General features: G+C 63.5%; 1 protein-coding gene across 1 annotated transcript; it reads right to left on the reverse strand.

Annotated features, from left to right (window-relative positions):
* Window positions 1–383: 383 nt before the first annotated feature.
* On the reverse strand, window positions 384–12,764 carry IQCN (IQ motif containing N). The gene is given in 4 exon segments (XM_069477230.1): window positions 384–1,367; window positions 7,047–11,312; window positions 11,314–11,420; window positions 12,752–12,764. Coding segments are annotated over 4 exon segments (5,370 nt in total).
* Window positions 12,765–12,989: the final 225 nt, after the last annotated feature.

The raw sequence follows: 12,989 nt of genomic DNA on the forward strand, positions 1-12,989 counted from the left end.
TGAGGGACTAGCGGAGGGGCTCGGGATCAGGCCCAGACACTGGTTCTGGAACGCGCTGGGGAGAGCTTCACTGCGAACTGACTGGCACCAGCCCGCGAGCCATGGACGGACATGGCGACACAGGTGAGCCCTCACTAGCGGCTCCTGACCTTCAGAAAAGACTTGGCGTCCCCGTCCTGGCCACCCTCCCCGGGTGCCAAGTGTGTGGTTGGAAGCTTTGGGGCCCCTCCCCTCTGGGGTGTCCCAGATCCCCCCACCGTGCCTGAGACGCTCCCATTAACTCAGAACACTCAAAGCAAAGTCCAGGCTGCGGAGGGTTTTACTAATGAGACCCAGAGAGCCACAGGGCCCCTCCCTGGAGTCCCCTGCTGGCAGCCAGGTTTCTACACGCCAGGCCAACGCGAGTGCAAGTGCCTCGAGCCGGCCCACGGGCTTGTCCGGCCCAGGAGTGCGTCCGTGGTGAGGCAGTTCCGGGTGTAGTGGCCTCTCCAGGTGGCCTGGACCATCCTGGCTGCCTTCTGCTGCTCCGTCATCTGGCGGCGGATCCTGAAGCCCCTCCACGCGGACTGGATGGAGGTGGCCGCCTTGTTCTGGCGATGCAGCTGCCTGGGATTCTGGGGCGCCAGGTGGGAGCCCGGGGACCACAGCGCGCCCCCATGGCCTGGGGCGCCCCGGCCCATGCCGTGCACCACCCGCCTGAGCTGGGTGTGTCCGCACATGTGGCAGGTGCGAGGGTTGGAGCCCACGAGCATCACCACGCTGGGTGGGCTCCCCAGCCCAGAGCTCAGCGACTGGCAGAGGCTGCAAACGCCGGGCTGGCAGGACTGGAAACAGCGGTGGTCCGACGTGGCCACGGCCGCCCGGTCCTGGAAGCAGGGCTGGTGGGATGCGGCCACCGACCGGGGGCGCAGCCCGCCCCACATGACCGGGAGGAGCATTTGCCTGCGCCGGGAGTTGTCCCTGCGGGTGCAGTAGCCTCGCCACGCAGCCTGGATGAGCGTGATGGCTCGGTAGAGCCGCGCCAGGTTCCGCCGCACGCGGTAGCCACGCCAGTGAGTTTGGATGACCGTGGCCATCACGTGCCAAATCCTGATGGTACGGCGCACCAGGTAGCCGCGTGTGCCCGCTTGGATAGTGATCACGGCGCGGATGAGTATGGCCTCCACAGTCTGCATTGACACCATCAACTCCGGCGACAGCCTGGGGTCCACCGCTGCCTGGTGGCACGCTGGCTCCCATGGTGCAGGGTCCCCTGCCGGCTCCCATACACCTCGGGGGGCCACAGCGCAGCTGGGGGGCTTGACCGCTACACTGGGCACGGCGGAGTTCCACGACTGGCCACCGGCCACTCCAGCATCCACGGGGCCCTGGAGTACAGTGGGGTTTAGGGGTGCATGACTCACGGAGGCCTGTGACTCCAGCAATGAGTCCTGGTTAAAGAGGGGCCTCAGGTTACCACTCGGTGAAGACTCATAGCCCAGAGACACCCTCCGCGCTCTGGGGGACAGCCTAGGGGTGGCCGTGCTGTGCACCACCCCGCTGGAGCGGATGATGGGGCTTGAGCCTGCCGTCGGTACGCCCATGGGGTGCCTGAGGCTGCCCGAGGGGGCCTGGGGTGCTTGCTTTTGCACCTCGTGGGAGGGCACAACCCTGGCCAAAGACCCTTCTAGTAACTCTGGAACAAAACTGTCGTAGATGGATCGGAAGGATTTTTTGTGGCCGACAGCCGCACGGCGGCTGCTCTGGGCTAGATCCCCAGACACTGGTTTCTGGAATGCACTGGGGACAGCGTTCGTCTGGAGGTGACCAGACGCTTCCTTTCTAGCCGCGGACAGATACGGCAGCACGAGTGAGTTCACCCTGAGAGGCCCTGACCTCTGGGGAAGAGGAGGGCTCCCCATGCCGGCCACAGAGCCCGGGTGCGATCCGGGTGCCATGGTACTGCCATGGGCCAGCAGGGGTGATCTTGGGCCTACAGTAGAAGCCACTGTCCCTTGGTAATGGCTTTCAGGTCCGACATGAGCCACAGGCTGCTGTTGAACTGAGGGGGTCTTGGTGGTCCCAGGACCTAGGAGGTTACTCATCGTGGCCCTGCCAACCACACACCTCCCCTGCACGTTAGGGGCCCTGCTAACAGCCATGAGAGGGGAGCTGGGGAACCCACCACTGGCTGCTGACTTTGGCTGCAGAGTTGGGGTGCTGCTGCTGGCCATGGGGTGCTTGGGCTGGAAAGGGACAGGGACCGTGCCTTTGGCTTGGCTGGGAGCAGCCTCCCCAAACAATGGCACTGGGCCTTGGGGAAGAGTCTCCCGCTCAAACGAGGACCTACGGTGGCGGCCAACACTGTCTCCTGGGAGACCGTGGTCCATCCACGGGGCTGCCTCCAGGACAGTCGCTTTGCTGGTTAAGTCATCGGACTCTGCACTGGATCCTGACGCATGGGAGAGCGCCTCCTCTAACTCTCCCGGCTTCACCGTGGCCGGGTCCTCTGTGGCCCCGTGTGACATCAACCCATGATCTTGGCTCAATTGTAAGACCTTTGACAGGACCGTGGGCCCTCGGTGCAGGCTCCTGGCTTTCGAGGGCTGAGGGTAAACTTGAGCCAGGCTAGTGGCATGGGCCACCTGCACGGGGACTATACACCTCTCCACAGCCACCCCGTGGTAAGGACGGGGAGTGACTCCAGTTACCACGGCGCCCTGGGGAGGGCTTGGGGTGGCCGCGGTGGCCCAGGGGCTTGCTGGCGGGCCTTGCTTCTTCCTGTCGGCACCACATGCTGCCGTCGGGCTGGGGGCCGCCCTGCCGGCCATAGAACCACGGGGAAGGCTCCGGCCCACACCCCTGATCACGGACCCTGGGGGCAGGCTGGCAGCTATGCCACTAGGCATGGTGGCTGGGGCCACTCGCGGGGTCATCCTGTGGGCTCTGGAGCCTGGCGCAAGACCACCCCCCGCTGTGCCCACTGCAGGGTCCTGCAGGACAGTCTCCCCCCGTCGGCAAGCAGACGGGGCTATCAGCGCCACGGAAGGGTGGCCATGGTCCAGAGGTACTGGAATAGCGACACTGATCTGAGACACGCTGGGGTTCACATGCGTCAGGCAGAGTTTGGACAGGTCCCTCCCCAGTCTGTTGGGCGCTGAAGCCGGAGGGAGGCTGGGGCCCACCCCTGTGGCCACAGAGGTTCCCCTGTGAATCAAAGGACCACCTGCGTCCCAGACCTGGGATGCGATGGGAGCCGGGCCATTGGCCACCTCATGTGGACTTTGGCCCCTGTCAGTTGCTACATTTCTCCGACAGGGAGTCCCACGCAGGCCGGCGGGCCCCCGAGACATGCTAAGGAACATGGTCGCAGCCATTGGCCCCTGGGGTGAGTTCGCGGCCAGGCCCCTGAACAGCGTGCTCTTAGACAGACTGCACCCCCGGCCCAGGCTGCAGGCCTCCTTGTCAGCCGTAGAGGCCTGGCAGAGATTTGGTGTTGAAACGGTGACCACAGAAGGTGGGCACACACCCAAATGCCTCCCACGGACACCGGGTGGCCGACGGAACCCAACAGGCACGGTGTTGAAGTCAGAGTCCTGGAAGCTGGAGACCACCCCACTGTCCCTCAGGGGCTCTTCACATGGGTCCACCTCGATACCCGGCGGTGGCTGGTTGAAACTGTGGCCCATGCCGCCAGCCACACATGGGTAGGGTCTACCTGAGCTAACGGAAATGACAATTGAAGGATGGCACAGACCAGGGGATACCGCATCCAGCCTTGGGCACGGCACATGTGACTCCGTCCTGGGAACCCAGCCGGGCTCCCTGAGGCTGACCACAGTTGGCTGGGGTAGGCTCGAGGCCAATATAGTGGCCACAGGTGGCTGGACCAGGCTTAGGGCCTCCCTACAGGCCACAGATGGCTGGAATAGGCTGGGGGCCACCCCACTGGCCATATATGGGTAGGCTAGGCTTGGGGACACCCCACTGGGTCCTAATGCCTGGGCTGGGCTTGCGGACACCCCACTGGGTCCTAATGGCTGAGCTGGGCTTGGGGACACCCCACTGGCCATATATGGGTAGGCTAGGCTTGGGGATACCCCACTGGGTCCTAATGGGTGGCCTAGGCTTGGGTATACCCCACTAGGTCCTAATGGGTGAGCCAGGCTTGGGGACACCCCAGGGGTCTGAGATGGTTGAGGTATACTAGGAGCCACCTCATTGGCCATAGATATGTGGGCTAGGCTTGGGGACACCCCATTGGCCAAAGGTGGTGGGACTGTGCCTGGGGACACCCAAATAACTTGGGATGGCTGGGCTAGCCCTGGGGCCACCCCATTGGCCCTAGAAGGCTGGGCTAGGCTTGGGGATATCCCACTGGCCATCAAGGGGTGGCCTAGGCGTGAGGACCTCTTACGGATCATAGATGACCGGGCTAGGCTTGAGGACACCCCCTTGGCTGCTGATGGCTGGGCTAGGCCTGGGGCCGCCCCCTTGGCTGCTGATGGCTGGGCTAGGCCTGGGGCCGCCCCCTTGGCTGCTGATGGCTGGGCTAGGCCTGGGGCCGCCCCGTTGGCTGCTGATGGCTGGGCTAGGCCTGGGGCCGCCCCGTTGGCTGCTGATGGCTGGGCTAGGCCTGGGGCCGCCCCCTTGGCTGCTGATGGCTGGGCTAGGCCTGGGGCCGCCCCGTTGGCTGCTGATGGCTGGGCTAGGCCTGGGGCCGCCCCGTTGGCTGCTGATGGCTGGGCTAGGCCTGGGGCCGCCCCGTTGGCTGCTGATGGCTGGGCTAGGCCTGGGGCCGCCCCGTTGGCTGCTGATGGCTGGGCTAGGCCTGGGGCCGCCCCGTTGGCTGCTGATGGCTGGGCTAGGCCTGGGGCCGCCCCCTTGGCTGCTGATGGCTGGGCTAGGCCTGGGGCCGCCCCGTTGGCTGCTGATGGCTGGGCTAGGCCTGGGGCCGCCCCCTTGGCTGCTGATGGCTGGGCTAGGCCTGGGGCCGCCCGGTTGGCTGCTGATGGCTGGGCTAGGCCTGGGGCCGCTCCGTTGGCTGCTGATGGCTGGGCTAGGCCTGGGGCCGCCCCGTTGGCTGCTGATGGCTGGGCTAGGCCTGGGGCCGCCCCGTTGGCTGCTGATGGCTGGGCTAGCCCTGGGGCCGCCCGGTTGGCTGCTGATGGCTGGGCTAGGCCTGGGGCCGCCCCGTTGGCTGCTGATGGCTGGGCTAGGCCTGGGGCCGCCCCGTTGGCTGCTGATGGCGGGGCTGGCCCTGGGGCCGCCCGGTTGGCTGCTGATGGCTGGGCTGGCCCTGGGGCCGCCCCATTGGCTGCCCGATTGGTGGCAGATGGCCGGCCTAGGCTGAGAGCCACCCCACTGGCCGCAGATGGGTGGTCTGGGCCTGGGGACACCTTACTGGACGCTGTCTGCTGGGATAGGCTGAAGGTAAACTTATTGGCCCCTGGAGAGTGACCTAGGTTTGGGTCCACCCTATTAGCCAGTGTTGGCTGGGACAGGCTTGGGGCCAAGCGCTTGGCCACATATGGCTGCTGACATACAGGCGGAGCCACCCTCCCTAAGGACAGAGTCCTCCTCAGTTTTGGTCTGAAGGCTGTCTGAGGCATTTTCTCAATGAGATTTGCGGATCTTTGGCCTGAGGAGAACGTGGCTACCTCACTGTCTGAGCCCCAGCGCACACTCAGCCTGAGGCGGCTGCACACGGAACTGTGGTGGACAGGTGGCACTTTCTCCAAGCCCATCTCGGGCTGGCAGGGAAGGTTTGGGGTCCGGTATCTATGGCCGACTAGCTCGGTCTCTGCTATATCCCCAAACCTCAGGAGACACACCCTGGTCTCCTGAGGGAGGAGGGGTGCCAGCCGGAGGTCCCCTTCTAAGCCGCCTTCCCAGGGGTCCTCCGCCAGGTGGGCGGCAGCAAGGCTGAGCCCAGATGAGGTGGAATGGCCGAGGGAGGTGTATCTCCGCAGCGGGTTATGGGCTTTGCTCTCATCCGGGCTGTAGATCACGGAGCCCGGGGAGAAGTTTCCAGCCAGGCCATTGACCGGCCCCCGCGGCAGGCTGACCATGAACCCACTGAGGGTGGACACGGGGCGGTCAGTGGCTCGCTCCTGGGGGCGGGGCGAGGCCGAAACAGAACGCTTAGCTGCATTCCTGAGCTGTCCAGGAACGGCTGTCTGGGCATAGCCTTCTGCCAGCCCACTGCCCGGGGCAGCGTGGAACAGGCTGCGTCCCCGAGTCGCGGCTGCCTGCGCTTTGCTCACCACAGCACCTCGCAGTGCGCTTGGGGTCACCTTGGTCACCACCTCCCTGGTACCCGGGGAGGCCTGTTTGTAATCTGGAGGCTGAGTCCTCCTCTGCAGGGTCTCCTCAGAGGCCCTGGGTGGCTGAACTCCGGTCCCTGAGGGTCGACACAGATTGGGAAGCCCCTTGCTGGCCCTGGAGGACTGACACCAACAAGCAGGGCCCCCACAGGCGGGCTGCGGCTGGAGGACACGGGCAGCCCTCCCACCGTTCATGCCGCCCGCAAGCCTGCCTGAGGCCACCCTGCCTGCCCCCGTCGATGCCCATGGACAAGGGGCTACCCTGCTGACCACGTGTGGCTTGTGGGAGCTTGGGGCCGTGCCGTAGGCCACCAAGGGCTGGTTCATGCTCCGGCCCACGCCGTTGGCAATGAGCGGCTGCCACAGACCGAGTGGCGGCTGCAGGGGAAGCTGCCTGGGCAAGTTGGGGCCCTCCCCACTCCCCTCGGGGTTGAGATCTGATGCCAATTCGCCCGCCCCTAGTGTTAGGCACACATTTTCCTTGCTGAATTTCAGGCTCAAATACAGGTTTGAGAAGTCCCTGCCAGACCTCATCTCCCGGGACAGCATGGGGTCCAGGCCAGTGCTCAGGGGACCCTGGTAACTGCTGGTGATCAGCCTACAGGTCACAGAGGCTCCCACAGGGACCACTGATAAGTAGCGTAGCCCCCACACCATGGCCCCATCCCCCATCTCCTGCACAGGCCCGGCGGGCCGCCCCCTGGCGAAGCCCCCCCAGGCCCCGACCTGGGAGCCCCTGACCTTGCTGCACCGTGTTCTCACGAGGCCCAGGGCGGGCCCCCACGGGGCTGACAGGCTCCCCCTGCAGTCCACCACCACCGGGGCTGGCGTCACAGTCATCCCGCTGCCGGCTGTTTTCGAGGCGGCCTTGGGGAGGATGGCTCCGCTCCTCAGGGCCGCCTGAGACAAAGACTGGCTAAGAACAGCGCCCAGCTCGCCCTGACACAGGGCCTGACTCAGAGCCGCCCGCTCCTCGTCCGTCAAGGCCTTGCTGAGAACCTCGGCCAACTTGCCCTGCATGGCCTTGGTCAGCTCCGCCCGCAGCTCGCCCCGGGACAGGGCTCGGGACAGGGTGACGCCCAGTTCACTCCAGGACAACGCCTTCACCAGCACCATGCCCAGTAAGCCCTGGGGCAGGGCCTTGGCCACGGTGGCGCCCAGGACCTCCTTGGACAGGGCCTGGTTCAGGGCCGCCCGGACTTCTCCCTGGGAGAGGGCTTTGGCCAGGAGGACACGGAGGTCTTCCTGGGAGCCCAGCACGGCAGCCAGCTCAGCACACAGGGAGGCCAGCTGGGAGGCCGCCACATCCTCTTGGCAGGGCGCAGCCTGGCTGGGCAGCGATGGCTGGGCCCGCACGGCCCCACTGTCTCCCCAAGATTCAATGTTGCACATGGGCTGCACGGTGGACGCCAGCACGGGCACCAGCATGCCCTGGTTCTCGGGGGACACCGGGCGTGGGCCCTGGGAGGTCTTGCTCGGCGCATGGCTGTGGGGCTGGAGCTGGGTCAGTCTGTCCTCTGGCTTGGCTCGGGGCGGAGTGCTGAGGACGCCAAGGTGCTGGCAGGGCTGGGTGGATGCCTTGGACCCGGCCAGCAGTGGCTGGGACTGGGTCTTGCTGGTGAGGTCAGCGGCTTGGTGGGCTGTGAAGAGGCACTTGGCTGTGTCTGTGACCAGCTGGGCCTGTGACTGTGCCTTCATCAGCCCGGTGGGCAGATGTGCTTGGGACTGGAACTTCATCGCTCCTGTGGCCAGATGGGACTGGGAATGCACCCTGCTCAGACATGTGACAAGATGAGCTAGGGAGGGGGCCTTGGTCACCTTGGTGGGCAGATGCAGCTGGGATGAGGCCCTGGCCGAACATGTGCTCAGCTGTGTTAGGGTCAGCTCAGCGGGCAGACATACCTGGGACAAGGCCTTGGTCGGCGAGGTGGCCGGCTGTCCCTGGGACACACAGGGTGGGCGTTCATGCCACAAGGCCTTGGTCGGCGAGGTGGCCGGCTGTCCCTGGGGCACACAGGGTGGGCGTTCATGCCATAAGGCCTTGGTCGGCGAGGTGGCCGGCTGTCCCTGGGGCACACAGGGTGGGCGTTCATGCCATAAGGCCTTGGTCGGCGAGGTGGCCGGCTGTCCCTGGGGCACACAGGGTGGGCGTTCATGGCACAAGGCCTTGGTCGGGGAGGTGGCCGGCTGTCCCTGGGGCACACGGGGTGGGCGTTCATGCCACAAGGCCTTGGTTGGGGAGGTGGCCGGCTGTCCCTGGGACACAAAAGGTGGACGTTCATGACACAAGGCCTTGGTCGGGGAGGTGGCCGGCTGTCCCTGGGACACACAGGGTGGGCGTTCATGCCATAAGGCCTTGGTCGGCGAGGTGGCCGGCTGTCCCTGGGGCACACAGGGTGGACGTTCATGACACAAGGCCTTGGTCGGCGAGGTGGCCGGCTGTCCCTGAGACACACAGGGTGGGCGTTCATGGCACAAGGCCTTGGTCGGCGAGGTGGCCGGCTGTCCCTGAGACACACAGGGTGGACGTTCATGCCATAAGGCCTTGGTCGGCGAGGTGGCCGGCTGTCCCTGGGGCACACAGGGTGGGCGTTCATGGCACAAGGCCTTGGTCGGGGAGGTGGCCGGCTGTCCCTGGGACACACAGGGTGGGCGTTCATGGCACAAGGCCTTGGTCGGCGAGGTGGCCGGCTGTCCCTGGGGCACACAGGGTGGGCGTTCATGACACAAGGCCTTGGTCGGCGAGGTGGCCGGCTGTCCCTGGGGCACACAGGGTGGGCGTTCATGACACAAGGCCTTGGTCGGCGAGGTGGCCGGCTGTCCCTGGGGCACACAGGGTGGAGGTTCATGACACAAGGCCTTGGTCGGCGAGGTGGCCGGCTGTCCCTGGGGCACACAGGGTGGAGGTTCATGCCATAAGGCCTTGGTCGGGGAGGTGGCCGGCTGTCCCTGGGGCACACAGGGTGGAGGTTCATGCCATAAGGCCTTGGTCGGCGAGGTGGCCGGCTGTCCCTGAGGCACACAGGGTGGAGGTTCATGACACAAGGCCTTGGTCGGGGAGGTGGCTGGCTGTCCCTGGGGCACACAGGGTGGGCGTTCATGGCACAAGGCCTTGGTCGGCGAGGTGGCCGGCTGTCCCTGGGGCAGGGTCCCAGCCATTTCTATAGGCACGTACACCTGGGACTGGACCTTAACAACTTCTGTCCTCAGGTGAGCCTGCAATGAGTCCTTGTTTCCTTCCTCAACCACTTTTGTCCAGGACATAGCCCTGGTCATTCCTACGGCCACGCTGGTCTTAGAGGCCGTGTCTGCGTTCCCCGGTCTCTGGGGACCGGCCCTGATTCTCTCTGCCTCCAGCAGAGCCTTGTCCGCAGCCTTGGGAGCCGCCACGCCTGGATGTGGCTGGGGGAAGCATTTGGCCTTCCTGTCAGCCAGGTAGGAGCGGGCTGAGACTCTCGCCGCCCCCGGGGCCTGCTTCATGTTCGTGGCAGCCTTGGCCTTTGGCATGTTCAGATGAATGGGGGACGAGGTGTTGAGAATTCCGGCTGCTACCGCTGCTTGCGGTGGAGCCTTCAGAGTTCCAGCTGTTGGAGGGGCCAGGCACAGTGTCCTCAGGACAGTGGCCACCTGGGCTGGGGTCTTGGTTAGCATGGCTGCCAGGCGCATCTGGGCTGGGGGCTTGGTTATCGAGGAGACCGGGCATGTCTGGGATGAAGTCTTGGACGCAGTGGCCACCGGACTTGTTTGCAGTGAGCTTTTGGCTGTGGTGGTCGCCAGAGGTACCTGAGGTGGGGTCTTGGCCATCATGGCCATGTGACGTGTCTGGGGCAGAGGCTTGAATGTTGAGGCCGGCAGGCACGCCTGGGGTGGGATCTTGGCCATCGTGGCCACCGGGCGTGGCTGTGGCAGAGTGCTAGTCACCGAGGCTGTTGGACACACCGGGCCTTGGGTCTTGGCCATCGCTGTGGGCCCTGGACATATCTGGGCTGGGGTCTTGGTTACTGAGACCTGGGGAGGGGTCTTGGTCATTACCATCGTGGGCACTGGGCGTGTCTTGGGCAGGGTCTTGGTCATCGCGGGCACCGAGTACGTCTGCGGCGGGGTCTTGGGTGTGGGGCCCACGGGATACGTCTGGGGCAGGGGCTTCGTGATCACAGGCCCAGGGCATATCTGGAGGGGGCCTTTGAATGTCTCCGTTTCCACATAGGCCTGGGTTTGGATCTTGAGTGGTCTGGTGACTGCCTGGCTATTTCCCGACGGTGGTGGCTCTGGGTGCCCCCCTTTGTTGGTCCTGGCAGTCACATGCTTGATCTTCGCCGTGTCACCCTCTATGTGGACGAAGCAGGCACTTCTGACAGTCTCAGTCAGCAGGCACGGCTGGCATTTTGTGCCTAGACTCACCGGGCACGGAAATCGGACTGTGACCGTCTGGTGCGGCAGGAAGGCCACCCCGGGGGCCTGAGGGGCAGCCGGGCACACAGGCTCCGGGGGCTGCGGGAGCGGGGCTGGCCGGGGGGTGCTGGGGGCCAGGCTGTCGGAGGACGGGAACTGCGTCTCCTTGCTCAGCATTCTGCGCCTACACGAGGGGCGGTTCTCTTCCTGGTGCTGGAACCGCACCTGCTGTGGGGCGTGGTAAGGGATGTCCCCCTCCTCTGCTGTCACTTTCTTCGCCATCCACCTGCTAGACCGGAGGAGGCGTCTCGTGCTGAAGCGCCGCCAGGCCTCCTGGATGGCCTTGGCCGCCGTCACCTGGGAAATCAACTTCTGGCGGAGGCGGTAGCGCCTCCAGTTGGCTTGGATGAGGGTGGCCGCCCGAGACAGCATCATGTCCATCTCGTCCACCAGGATGTTCTTGAAGGCCTGACTCTCCACCACAGCCCGGAGGCGTGGGATGCGCCGGGGCGCCGTCTTGGCCTCGGCCAGCTGTTGTGAGAGGCGTTCCTTGGCCTTCTGGGGCCCATGCTGGGGCTCAGGAGACCCTTTCCTCAAATTGTCTTGGAGACCAGGTGCGGGCAGGGGCTGGAGGAAGCACTGCCCACCGGGTGGCAGCTGGTTCGGGAGCCGTGGCTGCGCTGCTCGCTGCATCGTCCCGGTTCCTGAGCGGGTCAGCGCTGCCTGTGGGGCGGCGGGGGTACACGGGGAGTGGAGGCCACGCAGGTCAGCAGACTCCCAGCCCGGGCAGACGCTCGCCCCAAAACCCAGTTCCGCTTGTTCCTGGCACCTTGCCGTCCTCCTCCTCCTTTTATCCACCCCTCGCTCTCCTGGCCACCTGCCCAGGTGGCTTTTGGTACCTGTGTACCCATCTTTCATCAAACCGTGGCCAACAACAGTGCATGTTCTCACCTGAATCCTGACCACCTACCAGCTTTTCAATCTCTGCATCTTGAACACACTCCGAGTAAAGCACGGACCACACTGTTTTGGAAATTTCTTGTTTGCCTCTGTGTGTGTGTGTGTGTGTGTGTGTGTGTGTGTGATTTGCCTGTCCCCATTAACTGTGAATTCCTAGAGGGTAGGAACAAGGTCTGAGTCATTTCTGTGTCCCCATCTCAGTCACAGGGCTTGGCTCCAAGCTGTGAATGGGTACGTGTTGGGTGGGTGGGTGTCTTGGCTGACAAACGGTGAGTGAACTGGATGGGCAGAGGGACAGGAGACTAGGTGCTGAATGGACAACTCAGTGCATGAATGAATGGTAGATGGGTTTGAGTTCAGAGCTAGATGAAGGGCTGGGTAGAAGAATGAATTGGTAAATGAAGTTGGTGAATGAATTGATGAACAGGTAAATGAATAGAAAAATGGACACTGGATGGATGGATGGGTAAATGGACTGATGAGTAGATGGGTGGATGGATAAATGGATAGAGGGAGAGAGGGAATAGGTAAGTAGATGGATGGATGAATGGGTGGGTGGAAGGATGGATGGATGGATTGATAAATGGATAGAGGAAGGAAGGATGGATGGATACACAGATGGATGGGTGGATACATGGATGGATGAATGGATGGATGGAAGGATGGAAGGACGGATGGATAGATGGGTTGATAAATGGACAGAGGGAGGAAGGAACAGGTGAATGGATTAATGGGTGGATGGATGGGTGTATAGATGGATAGATGAAAGCTGAACAGATAAATGGATGTGTAGATGAAGTGAGCTGAAGGGATAGGTGAAGAGATAAACAGGAGGTGAACTGACGGATGGATGGATGGATGGATGGGCGAGTGGGTCAGGAAATGGATGTGGATGGCTGGCGATGGTGCGCAGGTCACTGGCAGATGGAAGGGTGGAGACAAGGAAGAAAGAGGGAATGACTGGCTTTCAGAAGTAACTTGGGCACATAGAGAGTTGGGATGCTGTCAAGTTGGGAGGATAGCACACTGGTTTGGCAAAAGCCCCCCTTCTTCAGGCTAGGCCACCCAGACCCCTTGCCCAGCCATCTTCTTACCTTGGAGGGTCATAGAGTTGGAAGAGGAGCAGGAGAAGAAGGTGCAATCTCAGAAGCCAGCCTGCAAGAGGAGGAAGCAGTCTTCAACCCTTCATCCCATGCAACGTACAGTGTACTGTCCTGGGCTGGCTCTGTGCTCAAGACCAACATGAGAAGAAATGTTAGAAGCAAAAAAAGCTAAATTCTGAAAGAAAAAAATCCAAGTCCGCAAAGACTGAACGTACAAGAAAGTTCAACC

The sequence above is a fragment of the Eulemur rufifrons genome, chromosome 2 (genome assembly GCF_041146395.1).
Source record: "Eulemur rufifrons isolate Redbay chromosome 2, OSU_ERuf_1, whole genome shotgun sequence".
NCBI classification, from domain to species: Eukaryota; Metazoa; Chordata; class Mammalia; order Primates; family Lemuridae; genus Eulemur; species Eulemur rufifrons.